The sequence below is a fragment of the Megalopta genalis genome, chromosome 13 (genome assembly GCF_051020955.1).
Source record: "Megalopta genalis isolate 19385.01 chromosome 13, iyMegGena1_principal, whole genome shotgun sequence".
Taxonomy (NCBI): domain Eukaryota; kingdom Metazoa; phylum Arthropoda; class Insecta; order Hymenoptera; family Halictidae; genus Megalopta; species Megalopta genalis.
In genome coordinates, this window is record NC_135025.1 from 2598237 (window position 1) to 2622054 (window position 23818).

The 23818-nt window shown below is 54.5% G+C and overlaps 1 protein-coding gene across 3 annotated transcripts in view; it reads left to right on the forward strand.

Moving 5' to 3' along the window:
- Nucleotides 1-23818, forward strand: part of sli (slit guidance ligand) — a 450605-nt gene that overhangs the window by 24679 nt on the left and 402108 nt on the right. For 2 of the 3 annotated variants that reach the window (XM_076526153.1, XM_033476930.2), the window contains exon 1: nucleotides 9298-10784. In XM_076526153.1, coding sequence (XP_076382268.1) covers nucleotides 10492-10784 — 293 coding nt within the window. In that variant the 5' untranslated portion in view covers nucleotides 9298-10491. Of the gene's footprint in view, nucleotides 1-8915; nucleotides 10785-23818 lie in introns of those variants that run through there. The other variant, XM_033476931.2, reaches the window with a different exon arrangement.

A 23818-nucleotide genomic window follows, 5' to 3' on the forward strand; every position in this document is an offset into this window, starting at 1 on the left:
TCTATTTGTCTTTCCAGCCCTCTTTCTCCATCTGCCCCCTCCCCGAGAACAGGGGGATAGAAGTCCGGCCACTTCCGTCGCTTTTCCGAGCTCGTCTCCCGAGTTCCGGCGACCGAACGCTAATCGGTCTAGACTCCGTTCTCTCTTTCCCTGCCACCCTCTTCCGCCCTGTCCCTCGATCTTCTCTTCCTCACCCTACATGTTCCGCGCGCGCGCGAACTTCGGTTTTTCTTGCTACGCTCGCTTTCCCTAACGGCGAACGGTCCACGGGATCTCCGTCGGCGATTGCCCGTCTCCGGACAGATGGGAGATCTCGCTCGGACCACGACTCGAAACGCGCGATGCTTCCGTTTCGCGGCAGCTCCGATATCGACGCCGAAGCTACCACGCCCCAGCGGGCAAAGTGGAACCGATCCTTTCCACCGGGGAACCCCGACCGGTTATGGAGAAAAAATCAAATTTCGTAACCGAAACGTTCGCGCCCAAACGCCCGATAACGTTCCTCGAGAGAAATCAATTTCCTGCCGCGTTTTCCGCGCGCGCGCTGGTTAGCCGGCTCGACCGAAGCAACAGCGGCTGGATATGCTGGGCGTCGCGTCGAACGATCCTCGAACAGTCCTCGAACGGAATCCGCGGTATCTCGAAACATGTTAATTAACGGTGGAACAGTGTTCCGGCTGGAATAAGAGGAAGGAGCGGAAAGGTGGTAGGGACGGTTCGTATCGGCGGAGACCGGAGACCCGCTTCGGAAACCCGCTACCGTGGCTCGTTGGAAGAGGCAGAGGACGTAGACGTTGCGTGAGATAATGCTGGACACGATGCACGGGACGAGTCGATCGCGAAATACATTGGTCGACAAAATTATAGGACACCGCGAGAATCGACCGAGCAAGCTCTTCGCGTCGCGTTTGCATCGAGCAACGCGACGGCATATGTAACCGTTGTTTCATAGATGCGCGGCGTCGACGAATAGGTAATTTTCTTGTTTGATACGGCAAAAAGATTCGAAAAGAATGAAGGCTAGAATAAAAATCTGTATTCAAGGTCTCGATATTTTCGAGATCTTGCGCAAACATAGATGCGGGAACTCGTAAGAGAAACGAAGCAGGCTTCTCCAAAGTTACGCGCCGCAGCACACGCGTCGAACGGAGGAGTTCCGGCAGTTTTCAGGCCGTTCGATAATTTTGTCTTCTAGTGTACGTCCCGCGCTCGGCGAACCAGATTTCTTCTCGCATCCCCTGACGCGATCCGGGGCACGCAATGCGCGTGTACTCTCGCTAATCGATGTAGTATCGTGCGAGGAAATTTATAGATCCGCTGCCGGTGACTCGTAATCTAATATACGATAATATATACGCGCGCGGATAGTTGGCCGCAGGTGGCTGCCGGACCGTTCGGTAGCGGCTCGGTCTCTCGGTCTCTCGATCTCTCGGACCGTCCGGTAATACTGGTCCCGGTATCTCGCGCGGGTATCGCATGGCCGTCCGATTTTTCCCGGTTTTTCGCCCGGTCGCTGCCGCGCCCCGCCTAATTGAATGCTCGCCGCGCGTTAATCGATTCGAATTATCGAGCCGCGCCGCCCCGCGCCACGGGAAAAAAGGAGCGCGCGTTTAATTTATTAACGCGGGAAGATTGCGCTCGCCGCGATTTCGCCGACCGATTTTACGGGACGGCGAGCCCTCCGGCCGGTCTCGTAATTTAACCGAGCCGTGTAATTTCCCGCGCGGATTCCCCTCCGATCGATCGAAAAACGAAACTTTCGTCGCCCGGTGCCCCGGCGATTTATATCGCACCGCGGACCGACCGCGGACCGACCGCGGACCGACCGCGGGAAAACGATCGGCGACCGATTCGCGGATGTCGTTTACCGAGACCACCCCGCGCGGTTGTCGTCCGTTCGAAGAAAATCGCGCGATCTTTTTCATCCGTTGCGATGGAACCGTGTTCCGAATCGACGCGGATTTCTCCAGCGGGAGTTGAAATTCGATCTCCCAGCGGCCGGTTCCTTTTTCTCGATCGGGAATGCGGTTCCACCGGGGAACCGGCCGGAACGGTTTCCCGGGGAAATAAGATCGAGCTCGGTTTCGATTAATATCGTAATTGCCGATAAATTTTCTCCGCTCCGATGGAACATCGCGTTTCGTGCCGCGGAAAGGACGTAGAATTTGTCCGGAGCTCGAAGATCGCCGACAAATTGCCCGGTCTCTATATAATTCGCGCGATACCGAATCGATGGCAAGCATCGAGGGAATTCTACGGAGTATACCATTGTTCGGAATATACTGCGCGAAGGAAACAAATTCGCGATAATCGGAAACGACTAAATAGGTGTGGATCGGACGAGAGATACCATCGTTGTTCGGTGAAATTTCACGCGACTTTTATATTTTGTTCGATGTCGGACGCGTCGTTCGACGAAGGATCCGATCTCGGATCGCGTTTGCAACGTCTTTCGGCATCTTACGAAATTTACCAAATATTCGCGACCACGTAGCCCACGGTGTTCGCGCGACCAAGTCGAACCTCGACGTCGTCCGATTCGAAGAAAGAAATTCGTTTTTTCGAAGGGGCCCCATAGAAAGGTAGCAAAGCGTGCCGACGTCCGCGGATTAAACGGGACGTACGCGTCCCGATGAATCGTATCGTCGACGAACGAAACAGCCCCCTGACCCGGCTCGAAGCAACGCCGTCCACTATATACCTTTTTTATAGGTTTTATAGATCTCTCGACATAAAAGTAAGAAGGGCGGCGTAGGGGGACAGCGAGGACCCTACCGATATTAGGTTTCCCAGTGCGGTTTTCAGCCACCCACTCGATCGGTTGATCGGTCGACTTTACCCCGGGGAAATCACACTAGATACGAATTGGAGAACCCCCGGCTACCCCTGACGAACCAGGGCCGAGAGCTATCTCTCCGGCTCTCTCTCTCTCACTCTCGCTTCTCGTGCCTAACCGGCAGCCGGAAAGAGAGTCCGAGTGGAACGACGGGACCCTTCGCGACGACACGAAGACGCGGAGGCACGGTGTATTAATCGGGGGAGGATCTTCTTTCGTTCCTTGCCGGGAATCCAGGCTCGTCTCGACCCTCGGGACCGGTACAGACGGGAAAGGATTATCCGGGTGGAGCAGTATTTTCCGTCGGTGTATCGACGCTTCGGTGATTGCGCGAATCGCGCGCGTCCGCCGGAATGACGACGGATTAGGCGATTGCTCCGGATAGTTGTTCCTCGGTCGGCCTTCTCTCGACTACCTTCGATCGCGCTTCTTTCGCGCCTCCTGTCACGTTTTTCCCCTGGAAGCGAGCAATCGCTAACTTTTCGATGGTTGAAAATGTTTTACGGCTCTGTCGTTTGGAGCACGAATTCCGTATCGGTTTCTTCTCTTTTTTTATCGGTTCGAGATCAAATCATCCGTCTATTTTTTGCAACGTCTTTAAATTTGTATCGCCCGCGAACCTGTCGGACGATCGAGAGCAAAGTCAAAATTTAAGCAATCTTCTATCGTTTCGATTTTGTCGGTTATCTGTGAAAGTTATAGGCGTTAAACGGTGATAAATCAAACCGCGTAACAATTTTCCATTTAGAAAGCTTTCGTTTTCGTTCGAGTCGCATTTTCTAAAAAGATCGTCCACCGTGTGGCGCGCCGTAGAGCATGGCGCGGAAACAGGGAGCATAAATACCGAGCGCGCGTTATCGTCTCGCTCGGCGCGGTATCGCGTGGAAATAATTGAATCCGTGACGGGGCGCAAATGGAGCAAGACTGAAAACTGTCCGTCGCCGCGGGAACGTTGATTCCAGCCGATGCTCGTCGATGATATCCGCGTCCTCGTCTGGCCCGGGCGCGTCGAGCGTTCATTATGCGTCCATCGGTGGTCTGGTTGAACAGTTTCGTCGTCTTCATCGACTTTCGATCACCGGCTCGTCGCGGTTTCTGCCCGTGTCGACGCGCATCGATTTTCGATCGACGGTCCTCGTCTGTTCGATGCGAGAGAGAGAGAGAGAGAGAGAGAGAGAGAGAGAGAGAGAGAGGGGGGGGAGACCGGCTGCTCTTCCGTCTCTTCGCCCGTCTTAAAACGGAGACCTTAAAAATCCATTTCGCACGGGCCATTAGGCACACATGTTAACCAAACATCTCTGCCTCCGAAGCAAACTGCGGGTCGCGGGGCTTTTTCGTGAAAAATCATCGGTCGGTTCCGCGTGTCTCGTTCGCTCGGAAGCCACGAGCCCGGGGAAAACCGTGTTACGGGAAAACTTTCGGGGGAAATGGGAAACCGCGCGTGCCAACCCCCGCGTTATCCTCGAACCTGCCGCGCAAGGGGATGTTCGCGGCGGTGTTAACCCCTTTCGCTCGTTCCCTTTGAATTAATATCGAATAAAATCGATTTCGGACTTTTCGGTCCGAGCGAAATCGGTTTACTCGTCGAATCGATTTTGTGTCGGTTATTCTTTCGGTAATTGGCTACCCCCGTGATCCGAGAGAAGCGCATAATCTGTTGGCGATCAAGGTCGGGGACGATGCTTTTTAAACGACGCGACGTTTCGACTCGTAGAATGGATGCGACGATGCGACGGTTTCGGCTGTACCGATAAATACGATGCTTTTGGTCGTAGTATACGAACGATTAAAATTCTACTTGAAAACAAATTTATGCCAGCAACGATCGAAAGCTAAATTGTACGAGATTTAAAAACGATCCGGGGTCGCGGTAGTTCGGGGATCCACCGGGCGAAGCGAACGAGCGTCCGTGCAACTTCTGTACGATGAGAGCGACGTGATTTTAACTTTGCGTGAAAATCCGCAGCAACGACGGAATGGGAAGACGGAAGGATAACGTTTATCGTCGACGAGACGGTTCTCGAGGAAGAAGGATACGAAACGGACGAGAGTGTTTCATTTTTCGAAAATTGCGTCCTCCTTTGTCTCGCGAAGCGTTCGACAAATAATCGGCCTCCCCTACGGCGCGCTATAACGATATACCTCGGAGGAATATTCCTATATCCACCTGCCTACATTCGTACGGGATGAAATTGTCTGGCGAAGTGGCTTACAAATATATTACAATAAGAACGCAATATTCCCGGCTCGGCGCTGTATCGGCTATCCGTGGAACCAACCGTCTGATTTTCCTCTTCTCTCCCGGCCCGCGCGCGCGCGGGCTCAAAGGGATTCCCCGTTTCTTCTCCGTATATCGTACGCTCGGGCCGAGCTGCCTGCGCATCGAATACGCACACTTTGTAGGAGCCGGAGGAAATATAATTTAGTCGATACACCCGGCTCTTCTCGCGGTAGACGCGCTCGACGAGGGAATCGAACTGCGAAGCCGCGATTCGAAAACAGTCGGGAGACGCTGTGCCGCCGCGTTTATAGCGACTTTTGGGGAACACGATGCCGATTAGATGCCGTTCGAAACAACGTATAAACTGTCACCTTGGAGACAAACAACAAAATTCCCGATAAATCCTGGAATCTGTAACTTCGACCCGCGACGTTTTACGCCTTTGAAACGGTCCCGAACTATCTCTTATTAGAATTATAAAGCATTACCAACATTTTCAAGATCTTCGAAGAGTTCCGCGGTGTCTCGGGATCGCGGCGGAAACTTCGGGACGATCCTCGCCCGCGACAGCCGTTTCCATTTTGACGCCCGTCGACGAGTCATTCAACGTCTCCGTTACCTTTCTCCTCGTTCGAAGATACTCCGCAGCCAATAATCCGTATGCCCGTAGCAACGGCTGCGTTAGGCAAAGGCCAAAGACGAAGGGGTTGCCCGGGAGGTGGATTCGTCGAGATCGAATCGGTTAACACCGGGCGAGAACAAAGCGGACCGTACGAAAGAAGCCCGCGGCGAGTCCGCGTGCCGCATCGAAATTCCTCGAAAATCTAATATTCTGTTCGAGCGACGCGGCGGGACAGGGATCGATAATTCGATTAGCAGTAGTCGACACCGAGGACAGTTAGGCGGGACGCTTCCTCTGTAGACACTGTCGCCCCTTCGCCCGTGCCCTCCATCCGGTCGGCTCTCGAGTACGGTTAAAGTAGCCCAGCCCTCGACGACGGGGTTGGGAGGGCAGAGGGCGGGGGGTAGGCGGTGTGTACACCACGCGCGTATAATATTCTCGAGCACTCTCCGGCAGATAATATCGTAGAGTCTGGCCTCTCTCTCCCTCTCTCTCCCTCTCTCTCTCCGATGTCGAAGTTAAGACGCGAAGGTAGGGGAACCCGGGTTCGAATGCGAGACAAATCGGCGAGCGAACTTCTCGCGCCTCTCCCGGTCTTCCCGTAACACGGGTACTCGGCATTAATTAACAACGTTAGCGCGTATTAATCGAGGCAAAGTACCGGACGACCCCGGGGCGAGCGACTTTTTCTTCCAACCCTTCCCGCCGCGTCGCGTCGAGCGCGTGAACTACGAACGATTTCGCGCCCTCGAAAAGAAGCGGACGACTTTGCGAAACGAATCGCAACGATCGACGAATCGAAAACTTTTTTCGGGATTTTTCTTGGAAACGCGTTTCGGACCGCCACGGCGACGAAGCGACGGAGCGAATCGATCGGTTCTCCCTCTCCGTCCGCCCGTTCCGGGGCAAGTGTAGCAACGCTGCTGTGCGTGCAGCCGATGTAATTAGGAAAATTATACGTTGGAATAAATTGTATTCGACGAAGGGGGAGCGATATTGGGTCTCCGGGGTTTCGTCGACTCGCGTGTCACCGGGATAATTGGCTGGATAAATATTTGACTTCTCCGGGGGCACGGTCGATCGACGCCTCTCGCGCTTCTCCGGGCCGATCGCGCGGCCCCCGCGCGACCGTTGTATTTTTCGTTCTACTTTTCGGAGCTAGCCCGTTTGCCTAGTCGGCTAATGCTTTTAAAATTCCGAGGGCAAACGATCCGAGCGAAAAGGGTCCCATGGGACAATATTGACGGAGATCCGTGGGGATGCGACCCCCTGCGACGCACTCTCGGTCCGCGTCAACGGGTTAGGCTACCGTGCGACGGGACAGGCTGCGTCGAGTCGGATTTTGCGCGATATTTAACCGTGTCGAGAACGGATAAAGGCAATTGCGAACATTGGCAAAATATCGTCGGTAACGTTGTCGAAGAGGAGCGTCGGGCGGCTCGGTTGGTCGGAAGAAAACGAGGCTCTCGTGGCACGCGACGCTACATGGGACACCGGAACCGTATGTCCCAACCCTCTCGATCCGAAAACCAAGGCGATGCGCGCACGGTTTCGAAGGCTGAAAAGCCGGGACATATGCTGCAGCTTCTAATGAAATTGACTGGGCAAACGCGCGACCACTCGCCACCCCTCTGCGCTGCTTTTCTCAAATACGTGCCACCCTTTGGCGAATAGACTCGGCGGAGGACGAGCTTCCTGGGTCGGTCGCGTGGAAAATCGCGAAAAAAAACCGTCCCTCGGGCGGTGCAACGGCGCGTTGCTCGAATTTCCGACGACCGTCGTGTTGGTCGGCTGTCGAGACGATGGGTGTACTGGAACGACGCGAACGAAATGACAAGGTTATATTTTCTTGCGCGGGTTTGTAGGATATTAAGAGCAATCGTTCGCATTCGTCCGTTATCGAAAACGACGTTGGACGAAATGGAAAAATTGAGGATGCATGAGAAAAGTTTTACCGAAACGACGGATGTTCTTCTCCTTGCTAAATGCGAAGCGCGGTTGCAAAGTTGTATTCGTTGTCCCTGAACCGTGAAACGGCGTATACGCGGAGCACGCTATGAAAAACTTGTCCGAATCGTCTAATTCCGGCGCTAAACAGATTTTCATCCGGAAAACAAATTTCCGCGAGGAAATTCCTCGTGCCGAACGATAGACTTTCGGACAGATTTCTAACAGAAATCCGCGACCGAATATTTCGCGCGGGACAGGTACCCGCGAAAATGATTTCGCAACCCTCGTCGAGCGGGTTCTCGCGACAGGTAGGGGCTGAGCGTGCCGCGCGAATTTAATTCAGGGAGCACCGGTCGGTGGACGCCGCCCGGACATTCTATTTCCAGGTGTTCCCAGGTAGCGATAAATCGTGGAAACGTATCCGGGGCCACTTACGGGCAAGCAACGCGTACACGAGACGTCGCGCGTGCTGATACGTTGGTTCGAGGCGCGTTGCCCGGGCGGACAAGTGGAAGAGAAGAGAAACGTCGGAAAGGGAGATATCCATGAGCGAGAGAACGAAAAAAGGATCGGGACGAGAGAGGAGAGGGTTGACGGCGCGGCGGAAGGAAAATGTCGGGGAAAAATTCCAATATGCCTCGCGCGACTCGAACGGCTGTGCATAGAATGCGTTCGAGTCCTTGATTGTGCTTCGAAAGCATATTTTTCTCGTACTTCCGATATTGCAGCGGCGAGTCCCACTCTTTGTAACTCTCTGCGCCGCGCCGTTCCGGTTCCGCTCTTCTTCTTCTTCGAGTCCGAAGTACCGCATCTGCTTACCGCTGGGAAAGTGTATTTTTCGGTGACTGCTGGTGGGCCTGGAAAAACAGCGTCTGGGGAAAGTCTGTATCGGGTTCCTCTCGTTGTCGACGACGGTTAGCGGCGTTCTCTAACCACGCTCGAGTTCCGTCGACGGGGACCGATCGAATCGCGACTTTGTCGCGCGTTATTCTTCTCCTTCGCGAGTTTTGGTACACCAAATATTTATTATTTACTTTATATTAAATCCGAAACTAAGTTTTCACTTTATGGAAAGCGAAACGGGGATACGCTATCAAAGTACTAAAAAAACGCGTTTCTACCCCGAAGAACGCAGCGTTCCGAGTCTCGTCCCTTTCATCGCGGCCGTTTAAGAATCGATTTTGCGAGCGACCGTGCGTCGATGCGCGTCGCCAGGCAAAATTATGATAACCGGGTGTCGCTGATAAATCGACTCGCCTCTCATGCCCCTCCGCTTCTTGTTGCAGGTGATGCATCACTGCCGCGTCAAGTTTCTGGATCAGTCGGCATCCGAAACGACGAGCCTGTCGTCCACTATAATGCCCGTTTAACGATTCCTGAGATCGTTGACTCGTCGAACGGCAGCCCGTTCGATATCGAACAAGAAGAAGCAGAGGATCGTGCGTCGGTAGCATCGTCGCTGGCACCGGCAGCGTTCCAAGGAACACGCGCGAGCCTGATCCCGTTGGACGCGAGGACAGCAAGATTAACGATCGCTCGCGCGCGCGCGAGCCAGAGAGAGAGAGAGAGAAAGAGAGAGAGAGAGAGAGAGAGAGAGAGAGAGAGAGAGAGAGAGGCATCGTAGCGGCAAGGGTTGCGACAGATAATTCGGGAACCGGTAAATGAGTTTCGGTGTATCGTTCCCGGGGAACCGTACATCCCGCGCTGCGACCTCGTACCCGATCGGGTACGGTAGAGACTAGGTTCCAGACCAGCGTCAAGATAAGGTCAGTGGGAGCGGTCGCCCAGGATGAGCAGGACCGGGTGGTGCCGTTAGTGGTGTCCAACAGCTCGGCGGAGGGGCCCGAGGAAGGAGAGGGGGGCCCAGTGCACGGCCCCCGAAAGGGCCACCGGCTGGATGGTCTAGCTCCGGAGCGGCCATCGTCCTCGGTAGCCACGTCTCTGACCAGCTCGGAGGGGGACGGAGAGGTCGGCAACGGAGAGGTCCGATCGTCGACGGAGGACCTCGGCGGTGCCGCGCGTGGTCCAGGTCCGGAGGCCGATCGCGGACGGGTCTCGGAGCTCGAGGCTGACTCGGCGTCGAGGCTGGAAGCTGGCGGCAACGACTGCGAGACACTGCGAATCGAGTGCGGCGCGGCGCTGAACGAGGCCCCGGTGTTGGTGCACTATCATCACCGGCACTGCCGTCATCATCATCATCATCATCAGCAGCAGCATCAGCAGCAGCATCAGCAGCAGCAGCAGCAGCAGCAGCAACAACAGCAGCAACAGCAGCAGCCCCATCGTCCGGCGGTGGTCGCGTTGGATCTGCATCCGATAGCCGACAGCAGTTCGGAGGGCCGCCCGAAACGTCCGCGACGGACGTCGGCCGACTGCGCCGAGACGTTCGAGCGTAGGGGACAACAGTGTCTGGCGCACAGGCACAGGGTGCCGCCGCCGGCTGGCGTCTCGAGACACCACGCGGACAGCACGCGGAGAAATCCGAATCGATCGTGCCGGGTTCATGGTCGCAGGCGGGACCGGTCGCGGGGTAAAGCCACGGAAAGACAGGTCCACCAGACCTCGACGGATTTGACGGCGAATGACTTCGAGTGCTCAGTGATACGTCTGGAGCAGGACCCGATTCTCGAGCCGGTGAGGATCCTCGGCTGCCCGGCCGCCGAAGGCTTCGAGATATCCTCGTTCCTGGAGCCGCCCCCGAGCTACGACTACACGGACATCAACGTAGCCAGGATACCGAACAGGGAGCCGCCGCGCTACAGCCTCTACGACCCGAACGGTATACGGCCGAAGAGCCGGGCCGGCAGCTTCGCCAAGATCCTCGAGGGATCGAACCGCGCCGTGAAGGACATTAACCGGAAGATGTTGGCGGTGGCACGCGCCATGACACCCGTCTGGTCGCTGCGTCTGCTGGGCGTCAGCTGCGGATCCGTGCTGTGCGCCTGGGGACTTTTGCTGATATTGTCCGTGCTGGGCGGTGGCGCCTCCCATGGTACCGCCATCGGTGGTTTCGGTCTCGGTGGTTTTTCCGGCACGATCGAGGACATGAACGGCGCTAGATGCCCGTGGTTGTGCATCTGTACCGGGGACAACGCCAACTGCTCCGAGAGAGGACTCACCCAGATTCCGAGAGCCCTGCCCACCGTACAAAAACTGTGAGTCTCTCTTCCGGCTTCCTTCCGTCTCGTCTTTTCTTATTTCGTTCGATTCGACCGTTCGATTACGGCTCGAAAGTCCCGCGCGCGGTCCCGACGCCACTCGGCTACCGCGTTTAATAATTCCCCGACGTCGCGGGGAAAAAGTGTTTTCGCGTCGCGAATTATGGACGTTCGCGGGCCGGGATACCGTCCATCGCGATATCATCGATAAAACCGGGTAACGACGGGCCACGGGGTTCGAGGAGATACGATATCCTCGACGTTTTATTCCCGTCGACCGTTGTAACGCGGTTTTATCGTGCCCGTTGCGTTTTTATCGCACCGACCCCTCCCGACCCCCGCGTCGCTCGAGGAAATGCAAAACTATTAAAGCGGCGCTTCTTTCGGGCCGCGTCGCGGTAATACGCGAGACTGTATTTAAAAGATCGTCGAGTCGGTCGATTCTCGAACTCGGCAAGAGAATCGTTCGCGCGCGTTATTCGCGCCATCGAACGAAGATCGAACATCGATGTTGTTATCCGCTCGTATCACCCTGTACATACAGGTTCCCAGCCATCGATACGTTCCTTTTTGCTCCGGACGGTAATTACAGGTTTTCTCGATCCGCGTGCCGTGCTTTTCGCTTTAGAGACACATTTATTTATTTATCGGCGAGCGCTAAACGCGTTGATAAAACCGATCAAAGAATTATAGGAGACGGTATACGCGCGCGGCGCGCGATTAAAACTTTAATGTACCGTACTTTACGCGTGTGCGAGTAATTCTATTTAAAAGGCGTACTCCGCCGATCGATGTAGCCGTTAAAATAATCGACGGATTTATGCGCGTTATTTGCACTTGCTACGCGTAATTTGTTGGCGCGATTCAATTTCTTGTGGGAACGCGCGAAGAAAGTTTACCCTCGAAATGCCAAGGGAGGAAATTATAGCCTGGGCGTCGCGAGGCTTTTTTGATCCATTTTTTGGAACAGGCTCCCCTCGTCGCGCCGCGCCGCGCCGTGTCCGCTATAAAATTACCGGCGGATATTTACGCAAATTCGTAATTTTTCGCGTCGCTATCGTGGAATTTCTTATCGCGAAATAAAAATAAAAATACCGCATCGATCGATCGACGCTAGCGCCGATGCTCCTTTGTATTTAAATTTTTCGTTGCAACGGCTGCTCTTTGTTCGCAATTTCCTATCGTTTCTAATTCGCTAATTTCGCTCGTCCTTTTCTTTTCTTTTTTACATTATTCTCTAGGATCGTTTCAAAGTGTCCGAATTTTCAAAGTTTCCTTCCGATAAATCATCGAATCGAAGCAACAAATCTGAAATCGATAAATTATATTCTCCGGCGCGCGAATAATATTTCACGTCGAGCGAGAAGCAACGAACAAAGCTCGCGTCCGCCGAGTTCGGTTTCTGAAAATGGCCGTCCGGAAAGCCGGACACCGTAAGACGAGGGATGAACGGTGTCTACCGTAATAATAATTCCACGGCGTTCCGCGAGGACCGTCTCTCTCTCTACCTCTTTCTCTCTCGGGCGACTCGTTACCGGGGCATTCGAACGAACGCCATCCGATTCGAAAACGGCGTATCTCTCTTTTTCCCAGCGAGTTGTCTCGCCTCGATGCTAAAGAGTAATTACTCCCGTCGGGACGACGGTAATAAATTAAACGAGGGAATATCGACGCGCGAGGATTTCACTCGCGACGCGACGCGTCGCGTTTCTCCCGATAAAAGATCGCGCGGAACGAGCAAAACAATTTATCAAAGGGTCTTCTTCGTTTTCTCGCGTTCGCGGCCGCGGCGATCGAGGCTGCGCCCGTTGTAACGGGGTCCCATTAACGACGATCGATCGGCATACGATCGACGTGCCGTCGGCGGTCGAAGGGATACCCGCGAATAATTAAATCCTCGAAATAAGTTATCGCCGCTGACGCGATGGCGCGAAAGCACCGCGCCGACTCGTCGCGAAAGGAACGCGAAACCTCGGCGCGCGGAATACGTAATTCTTCGCGGTCGAAACGATTCGTACGATACACGGAGTAACGTCGGCGTTCTCTACGGAGTATCGGCAGCGGATTTACGATACCCTGCAGGAAAAGCGACGTTCCGCGGGTAGTAATTGCAGGTTGGTTTCCGCGAAGCCTTCGTTTCGCCTCGGGTTTCGTTAAAAATAGTCCCCGCCGGTGCGTTTCCTTTGTCCGGACAATACGGCGGACTCGCGTAGCCGGAGGAGCACGGCCGAACGGCTTCGTCGAGGTTGCGGAAAAACCAGGTCCCCGCTAATTAGCGCGGGAACGCGCGGAAATCGAGAGGCGGGGCGAAACTCTCGACAAGTCGCTCGGAAGTTGCAACATCCGTTGCGCTCCGAAACGAAAAGCGACCGACATCGGTTAGCGGTTGGCTGCTCGTTGCACCGCGTCGAACTTCCGCGTAGCCGGCCGGATCGTTGAAAAACATCGTCCGGGAGATTCGAGCGAGTTGTCGCGTCGCGTCCTCGGTTACGTCGAACCGAGCCGCCAAAGGGGTCCGTCGCGAACGAATATTTGTAAACGAAAAAACGACGCGACGCGACGCGACCCCCCGAGATTCGCCGGGAACTCCGATGGCCCGTGTCGCTACCAATCGATTCGCCTACACTCGTGTATTACACGAGACTGTTTAGCTGTCCGCAGACCGCAGATTTAGATGGGGTTACGAAGAGGGAAATCTGGCCGGTCGAGTCCCTAATTATCTTGACATCGGGTTGCTACGGGCAAACAGGTAGAACAGTGATTCTCAACGGAGCTAAACTCACCCTCGAACCGGATCTTCTTCCAGATTCGAGATTCGAGATTCGAGATTCGGGATTCGGGATTCGAGGAATCCGTCGCGCGTGGACTCGATAAAATTCGTCGGACGACGAGCGAGCCAACGATCCAAATTGATCGGATTTACCGGGCTCGAAGAAAGAGGCAACGAGAGACGCGTCGCTGGATTATTTCTGGAACGAGGGACAACCGGCGATAGCGGTGGTTCCGTGTTTCTTGTCCTCGCCCTTTACCACCCTTCGCCACCTGCCCCATGCCACGGTTCTCGAATTGTAATTAAATTTTTTCGTCGCGATGTCCCGTGTCCGGCGACGCGCGAAATCGAGGAGCACACGCACCCCCGTTCGGATTCCTCGGGTGCAATGCGGTAGCCCGCATAGTTGCTCGGCTGCCGTGAAACTGCCGTCCGGCTGGACCTTCGCGAAAGAGGTAGCAACGCGGCCAACGGCTGCGGAAATCTCTTGTTTTCCGCCGACAAGATCGAAAGCGAGGTACGAAAGAGCGTCTGCGATTAATTTCCCGGGGTCGTTGCGTAAAGAGACGAGACGAGACGAGACGGGTCCGGTCGTCTCATAAAAATTGGATGGCGTAGACGGCTATCCGACGGACAGCACTTTTAGGAGCCGTTGCGGCGAATTACCCGAACAGCGATCGACGCTCGATGCGGGAAATCTTTAAGACTCTCCGGTTGATCGTGAACGGACGTGGCTCTTTCGCGGGAACTCGAAGTAACACGGGTTTCTGGACTCGATTAGAAGTATCCTTTGCAGGTTGGAGCAGGATACGTGCTCGGAATCCGATGCGCCGTGCTTCGGCTCGGAACAGCTCTCGAAACGACTCGGCTCCGCTCTCGGCTCTGCTCTCGGGGCCTCGGTTCTGGCTTTCGGGGGAAGCGTGCCAGGTTCGGAGACACGCCGTAGCGTTCGCGGCTATAGTAGTACACCTAAACGAAGCTACGCGAGGCTCGCCCGAAGGCGGCGTAAAATATTTGCGGTTAGCCGAGCGTTTCTCCGTTCTGCGGCAGCAAAATGCAGCATCTCCCGTCCAACCGTATACCGTATACCGTATACCGTATACCGTATACCGTATACCGTATACCGTGTACCGCGTACCGTGTACCGCGTACCGCGTACCGTGCGCCATGCTGTACACCATCCCCGAGCATTATGCATGGTCGAGGAAAATAACAGCGAGATGAAAACCGCCGAATGGCTGCTCCGTAACCGCAGCCCAACGACTTCGAGGCTTCTTCCGCGAACGAGTTTTCCCGCCGAGCGACTGTTTTTCACGGCTGCGAAAACGATACGCGAATCTTGCCCCTCGTGATTTTTACCGCATTAGCGCGCGATTCGCGGGGCTGGATATTAGAATCGAGCGCGCGGGTCGCACTTTAATCGAAAGAAGCGCGAGGAAGTCTAGAATCTAAACGCGAGCGAACGAGGAAGCGGTGAAAACCGGGCATTCGAAAGTCCCTAATATTTTGTCGTCGAACCGCGAACAACTGGGAGCAGAATCGCGGATAACGAACGGGGCGATCGCTTTCCTCGGATTGGTCCGATCCGATCGTAACGACAGAGAATGCAGCCATGCGTGTAAACTATACGACTTTCTAATTTTGCAACGTAGCCTTCGGGAAAGTGAAATTGATCCAAATGTTCGAAAAAGTCCTGCGGAAGCGAGCTTGCGTCGCCGCGCCGCGCCGCGCCGCGCCGCACCTTCGGCCGTCGGATCCTCTCGACGCTGTGATTAATCCACCGATCTATAATTAAGTCTATGATAAACGGAGTGTCCGAACGATGATTAGCATTATTATTTATAATAACACGGCGAGCTGTCGCGCGTAACGCGCCTCCGCGAGAGCACGCACCCGAGACCCTCGGACAATTAATCATCGGTCGAGCAACAATTACCGGCGATTATATAGCGCGGACCGATCGAGATGTATCGTAATTAGTATCGTTGCTGCGAACCGGCGTTCGTCCGGTACACTCGAGGAGCCTCGTCTCGATATCCGTCCGAGTCGTGGCCGGCAACACCGAATCGCGATACGCGATGCATCGTTTCGTATACCGTAATTAAAATTCTGCATTATTTACGCGTTTACCGCGCGTCGTCGATCGTGCACGCGTTGTCGCAACGAATCGCGACCGAGCATAAATTTCTGCTATTTGTTCGGCGAATCCGGCCTCCGAGAAAGGAAACGTATTCGAGCAGAATCGAAAAGCATAAATCGATCGGTTCTTGTTTTAGACCTAAACCGAAAGGATCGATGCGATATTCTCCAAATTTCTTTCTTCCAACTCCTCAAAAATGTTCGCATTCTTTGATCCAACTTCGATAAAGTTATTCCACTTTTTCCATCTCGAAGAGTTATTCCGCTTCGAAGGAGACCCGTATGTATTAATGAAAATCGCCGCGGAAGCGAAACGTAAACATTCGTTTTCCGCCGTGATCGATGCACCACCGTGACAATGGGACGTTTGCGAACCGCATCCGACGTTTTCTGTACGAGCGGAGCGACGCGTTATGTTTTTGCATCGGGTAAGAATCGACCGAAATCTCGTCGACGTCGCGCTTTTCCGCGAAGAAACTGCTCCGGCCGAACAGCAGCAGTAGCAGCAGCAGCAGCAGCAGCAGCAGCAAGTGTTTTGCCGATCGCGTGCTCTTTCTCTTTTTCTCTCCGTCTCCCTTTCGACGAGCATTTTCCGTCAGTTTTCTTTTATTGTTGTCTGTTTGGAGCATACCTACGAGCGTGCTTTCATCGGTGGCGGGAGGCGGGAAACTTCCATTAGACGGTTGCGGAGCTCCATCGGAATTCAGGGAAGGGTGTCGATACGTCTGGCCGGCACGATTTTCTACCTGAGGTCTGTCCGGTCCATTCCGATGGTGAAATTAATGGTTTTTTCCGGGACGCGGTGGTGCGCAGGTCAAACAAAGCATTATCGAGCGCGGAGGGGAACGAGGGGCCCGTTGCATTTTTTCACGTAGCCCGATTTAAAACTCCTCGAATTTCTCCAGGATATTGTGCCGGCGCGACGCGTTCAGGGGTCCGACAAAAAAGATCGTCGCGGTCCGTCCTCTTCGGTTTTTCACATTTTTCTTTCGCGCGACGGTTCCCGAGAACGTTCATCGGTGTTATCGAGACGCCGTTTATTTCCAATGCTGTTCCGCCAATTCTTCTTTCGTTTCTCCCCTTTGAAAGTTGAAGGATGCGCGATCTCCGAACGCCAAAACTCGTCGAACGAAATCTACAATTTCAGGGAACGAGTAGCTCCGGCGCTTTTTCCTCAGAAATTAATGGTTCTCCGCGGGCGCGCGACGATCGTGCATCGGAGCAAAGAATTAGTCCGAAAAGAAGTCGGCGCGCTTCTTTCGCAGGCCTCCCTTTTACGGATTCCAGCATAACGAACTCCCGCTGCGCGCATCCTGCGCGGCCGAACGCTCGGTGCCGCGCGTCCACGAGAGATCGCGGCGTTTTTCGTGGCATTCGCTCGGCGGAATTAATTAGCAGCGAGCGCGGGTAGCGTCGGCTGGACGCGCGGCACGTGACCGCGCATCGGTCACCGACCATTTCCGAATTTCGCGCCGGCCCGGGACATTTTATTCGGACGGTTTACACGTGTCTTTTTATGCGGGGACACGTTTTAAAATTCCGCCGGTGGTCCCCTTTTTATCCGGTCGTTTCATCGGCGGCCGAAACCCGCTAGCCCCCCTCTGCCCCCTTCTATCCCCTTCCTCTCGGCGCCCGCGACGCTTCGGTAATATCAAATTTATTCGTTCGAGCCGATCGCCGTCGTGCGGAACGCGCTCGGTTAGGGATTAACCCTCCGGGAACGGAAACATTAAATTTTCAAACGGCCGCTTGGAATTCTCTGTACGAGATTCGTACGTCGGGATTATTTATGTTTCGGCTGGACCATTGAACTTCCAAATACAAGCTGAGTCACGCGATTGCGAGTCTCTGTTTCATCCGGATTCTCTCTCCCTCTCTCTCTCTCTCTCTCTTTTCCTCCTGCTACTGGGTAACACTCCGCCGACCGGGTTCGGGACAAAACGAAAATTGTACGGGGAAAACTGGACGGCAGAAAACTGTGACCATTTTCCACTAGACTTACTCGCTTCGTAAATCCGACGCGCTCGCGCGTTCTCCCGAAAGTGTGGCGATATTTCCTTGCTTTTTTTCAATCGTAGAACGGTTGCTCGAAAAATGCTCCACGAGGGGTCGTTCTCGTGCGCGAAATATCGAGGAGAAACATAGTTGTTGGGTGCTCGACGAATGAAAAACAATTTGGTTTAACATTAAAGTCGAAGAATCGAAAAGTTTACTTTTGGCCACGTGTTACCGCTTCCGTGGTGGAGGGACTACCGTGCGCGGTCACGGGATCCAGGAGGAAGTCGCAGTTTGCGCGGAATCGTTGGCATAAATCGGCATTAGGGTGGCGCACGCTCGATTTGGTCAAAGGTGGTCGATCGGTGAGCACAAGGGCGCCGCTGTCAGCGAACAAATCTCCGTTTAGCGGGGCCATTGTCGGAGGATTATGCGCCCATGGAGATTTCGAGGCCGCCTTCGGCGCCGGAACCCGGTTTCGGGATCGTCAGATTTCGGGTTTTCAATTGGCAGTCGGAGAGAGAGAGAGAGAGAGAGGGAGAGAGAGAGAAAGAGAAAAGGTAAGAGAGCGAGAGAGGGAGAGAGCGGGACCTGTTGAAGGGTCGCCGGGACGGTTAGAACGGCACATTTTACGAGATTATCGGCGGGGCTAATCCCGGCGAACGTTAACGACTGCCGAAGTATTCCCTTGGAAAATGTTTCCGCTCAATTACCCGTCGGTCCCGTTAAATTTCGAGCATTCGCGTTATCGTTTCGCGGCGGGAAGGGGCGAGATCCGTGGATCGCGAGCGCGCACTTTTACGGTCGCGCGAACGTTTCGATCGAGAATCGCTCGATCGTTCCGCTCACCTTTTCACGGCGTTACGAACAACGATAAGCCGACGACTTCCACGCTGGACAAAGATCGGATTCCGACAGCGACACTGGAAAACCGACGCGCTTTAGGACTCGGGACTTTGCGAACGAAACGCTTCGACGTCTTCTTTCGACGATCGCGTTTCGTAACATATTTATACATATTTATACATATTTATACGAGGAAATCGCGACTTGCTAAAATCGCGGCAGTCGTTCGCGCGTCGACGTCTAAAATCTGCCCCTCGGCGTGGCGCGCGATCGAATTTCTAAAAATACACGGTCGAAGCATCGGCCGTCCGGTTGACACGGTGCCGTCCGAAATAAGTGCCGGCGGCCGCTTTGATCGCGACGTTCGCGCGTCCTAGTCGCTGTTGGGCGAGCGGAGGCGAGCGGAGAGGCATTCCCCGAGGACTATCCGGGAATCTGGGCGAGCGCGTTACGTTCCGGAGGAACGTAAATAACGGGAAAGAGGGTCCGGGGCGCCGGTAGGATGATGTAGAACATCGCGGTTTTCGCCGCGGAACGCCCCTGGACTTTCGGATCGTGTCCTCCACCCCGGGGGGCGAGACTTTCGCGTCCGCCTCGACGCGCATGAATCACGCGCCGCATGCAAATGAAAAGGTGAGCGAGTGCGGGGGTGGACGCGCGGCTCTCGAAAGATCTCGAGCGCCGGCTTCGGGGACGCGGGAAGGGAGGAGAAACGCGGGAACGACTCGATTCTTCTTCCGTTCGAAAAGCTACCCCTCGACCTCTGTTCCGAAAAATCACTGTTCCTTTCTCGCTTCGATTACCGTAGCACGGTCCGAATATGTGGATTCTACGAAAATATTCGAAGACGGTTTAAAACCGTGTCGGGTTCGACTAGAATCGAGCAAGCAGGACCCCGGCGTCCGGTCGAAGAACGCGTTCGTCGAAGGTGCGAACCGAAAAAGGATCGATCGAAGCGCTCGCGGATCGATCCGAGGCGGTGCGGGCCGCGCGGGCCGCGCGCGATCCGTCGCTGGCTTTGAATTCGCACGGTGACCCCTGGGTGCGGCGTCAAGGTAGTCCGGACACGATTCGCGCGAATAACAAAAGCGTCTGCGGGCCCTTCGGAGCGTGGAATCTCGCGCGGGCTCTCGACGTGCGGTCCCTATTGTCCGAAAAATGTAGAGCGGAGGAAACGGGAAGCGGAGCGATATAAATGTTAATGGGACGCCGGAGACCGTCGGGGAAAAAAATCATTTGAACGGCCGGAACCAAGACGTTGCTGGGGTCGGCCCGCCGAAACCGCGAGGAAAATGGACGGAGCCTGGCCGCTGCGTTGCCGCACGGTTCGTACCGCTTCCTGTTCGCCGTTTGCTCCGGCTTCTGCGCGAAACCTGGCACCGGAAGCTGCTACAACATCGATAGACGGATAGACGGTTCGGGGCAGAGATCCGTCTATTTCTTCGAACGCTCTCGATAAATTGAAAATTGTACATCGCGATGCCATCTATATTTTATACCAGGCTATTTTACATTGTAGCGTTTCGAACGGTAAATGATCTATTTTTCTTTGAAACTGCTTCGGATAGCGAATAGCCTGTTCCATCGCTCGTTCGGCGATTTTGCCCGGTCTTCTATATGGTACCTTCTCGAAACTGGGAACGGTACTCGCAACGGGGCTCGCCTTCCTTCTGCCCGTTTCAATGGGCCGCGTGGATATCGCGATCGTACGCGATCGCGAAACAATTAGAGTTTCCGAAGAAGAAAAATGCTACGGTCCAGTTACCGTTCGAGGTTACCGACACGCCGCCATGTGTGCCAAGGTATTATAAGGGGTCGACGGATAAGCCGGCTCCGGTTGCATTATCAAATATACAGGACAGAACGACTGGACAGGGGCGTTTGCCTGGCATCTGGCGCGAACCTACACCAGATTCGGAGCCAACCCGGATCAAGTTAACGTCGTTGTTCGAAGAAATCGGGCCGATGCTGCTCGGCGGTGAGCGAAAACGTCGGACGTTTCGACAGCGATTCGTCTCGAGCTACCGCAAAACAGGATTTGAAGAACGAAAACTCGACTCCTGTAGCCGCGAATCGCCGAACGACGCGTCCGCTAAAGGATACATAGGCTGGCCCGATCCGAGCGCCCATTTTGCCGCGCGAGAAAGATGGTTATAGTTTTACGCGCCAAATCACTTTCCGCCCGATTGTTTTATCCTGCTCGTTGCATCCTGTATACTTACCTAAATCGCAGTCTCGTCAGAAAATACATTATAATTTACTTACCGATGCAGGCAAACTCGTTTCGCGTAATCTCGTAGTCGGAGTCGGAAGGCAGCTGCGAGGAGCGTATAGCGGCCGCGAAGGCGGTATTAAAAATGGCGCCGAGGACCCGAAGCAACCTCGTTCGGCTGCGTCGTCGTTCGACGTCGTCCTTCTGCTATAAAATCGTAACTTTTTACGCTTCTTAGCGTCTGCAACCGTGCTCGTCGGACCGAACAAGTTGAGAAAGCACTTTGGAACGTCGACGTATTATTTTTCTCGTTGGCCGATATATTCGTATAATTTATGCGCGTACGCACGTTTGGCGGAGGTTGAAGCGACTGCGTCAAAGAGAAGAGGAGAGGGGGGAGACGTTTCGTCCAGGACCCGCTAGAGGACTCATCGAGTAAGGCTATCCTAGCGGGCCTCCTTGCCTTGGACATTGGGACGTCGGTAGGATATATACAAATTGTGCGTATACAAATTGGAGGTAGCCGCCGCACGCGTACGAACGAGCCATCTTGTCGGAAACACTGGCTCGACGCGAATAAGAGAAAAGGTTGCACGATACTTTTCTACGACGCGACGTTCTCGCGTTCCCGCGATCGAAGGTGCGCGGATCGGCGCTCGAAGATTTCATCGTCGAAGCGTCGCGAACGGAGGGAAAGCGATATTTCTAGGGGAGAGGGTGGGCCCGTTCCGCTGTCGGTTATTTTTCACGGTCGGGAATCTGGCCGAGCGACGATGCGCGGGTGTTGAGCGCGAATAAGATTTATGCGGGCACCGGCCAGAAAGAAAATAAGTGGACGCGGGGCGACGAGATATTAGAGGATCGAACGGGATGACAGCCGGGACAAGGGAGGCCGGCGAACGAAAGAGAAGTGGGTCGGTCGAAAGACGAGCAAACAAAACGGCCGCGAGCGTATATATCTTTGGCGTCTGTCAAAACAACCGGCGACGCGAGCAACGGAGCAACGGAGCAACGGAGAACTCGAGATTCGGCCATCCGCGTCTCTTCTCGCGACGTTTCCTCTTTTGCATTTTAGTCGCGTGCATTCGAGGAGGAACTCCGCGGTCCTCCGAAAACTATCGCGAAACCAGCGATCGCTGAAAGAATCGCGTGTTCCTCGAAATGCTCCCGAATCTGGACTTCTGGAAACGTTCGTGCTACCGCCGTTTGCATCCGCTTCCGCGATTATTAGACTGCGCCACTTTATGCAAATTCGGTGCACTTCATTTTTATGCGAGAATTTGGTGGAACGGTGGAATTTAATCTCGCAAGTTCGGTGGATAAAAAATAAGGGTACGTTATCGTTCGTTGGAATTTGTACGCCGTTCGGAGGCAGCCAGGAAAATTTACATATCGAGAACAGACCGCAGATTTTGCGCGGTCGGGGCAACAACGAGCAGCCGAAACGCGACATAGAGGAAACGTCGAAAGATTTTCGGACTACCGATATATTGTTACGTACGATCCGTTGAAACGGGCGACGGGCGAAACCAATTTTTATTCGACTTCGGTTTCAGGGTCGGGATTCGCTTCCGCCCATCGGGGCTGCATCGGCACCGATTTCGTCGACGTTGTTTCGTCCGGGAGACGCGGGAGGGGGTGGGACAATTAGGAGATCGCCTTTACGAACTGCTCCGAGGGTCTAAGCAAATATCGGGGACGAACGAGACGGCCGAACGCGAGGGACCGTGCTCGATGCTCGGGCTCCAAGGACGCGTTTCTTCTTTAGGGGAGTCGCTGCAAAGAGGAAAAAAGAATGCGGAGCAGACTCGAATTTCTGGTTAAATTTGATTTATATAACGTTCCTTTCCGGATCCTTTCCTCCCTTCGTTTCGCTTAATTGTTTTTCTATTTCGAATCTTTTCGCTCGGATAGCGTTTCTCTCGCGGATTCCAGAAATCGCGCGCGTCCGTCCGTGTTCTTTTTTCGTTCTTTTTTCGTTCTTTTTTCCCAAGAACTCGGTCGACGCGATTCGAGCTCCGTATTCCCGTCGTAACCGTGCAACGTTCCGATACCGCATCCACTGCTTATTAGGATCCATTCGGGTCGGCCATTACGTTTCGGCTGGCAGCGGAAACGGAGCTCCCTCGCGAGGCGCGTCTTCCCCGCGTTTGATCGCGTTCGCTGCCACCCCGCGTGCCAGCAACCAGGAAACGTAGACGGTTCGTCTTATCGGGTGCACGGTCCGGGATATCATTTCCTCCGGAAAATTACCATCCCTTGTGAACGAGTCCGGGGCCGGGGCCGGGGCCGAGACCGAGACCGGCACCGGGACGCCGATCCTCTCGCGGCATCGGGGACACGACAGAAACGCCTCTTATTGCTACGTCCGATGACGAGACGTCGAGCGTTTCGGGCTCCCGGTTTCCATCGCAACGTCGATGTCTCGTCGCGTCGACGTTGCCTCGACGAAGACGTTTAATCGCGCGGCTGGGAAACGCGATGCGCGTCGGGGGGCGAAAAACTTGTCTCCGATGCGAACACCCTTCCTCTTTCGACGACATCGAGCAACGAACGGAACATGTCCATTTTTTTCCCCCGATGTACAGCGATTTCTAGGCTCGTTGGAAATTCTAACGAGACGCGAGATCTCGTTTTCGCACCCTTGGCTCGAGAAATACGGTGACGAGTATCCGGCCTTCCAACGTCAGAATTTTCCAACCTTACAAGGACGGCCAACGTCGACGAATGAAATAAAATCGCGAAGATACCATAAATGAACTCGAATCGAAACAACCTCGACGGTAAATTGCCAGCGATCTAGAAATTCGAGGATCCAGCTTAGCGGAGACACGCGGAGTACGTGTTTCTGCTGACCAGGTCGGTTCGCGCGGCATACTTAAAGCCGATCGTTAATTGCGCGTCTCGAACGAGGGAGGAAGAGCTCTGGAAAGTGTAACGATATAGTATAAATGGCGTTCGAGCCGCGCTCCGGCGATAAATTAAGGCGGAGCCGAGGCGTGTTTCGAGCCAGCGCTAGCGATCGCGGCCGCGAAAACGTTGGCCAGCTCGCCTTTGAACAAATAACTA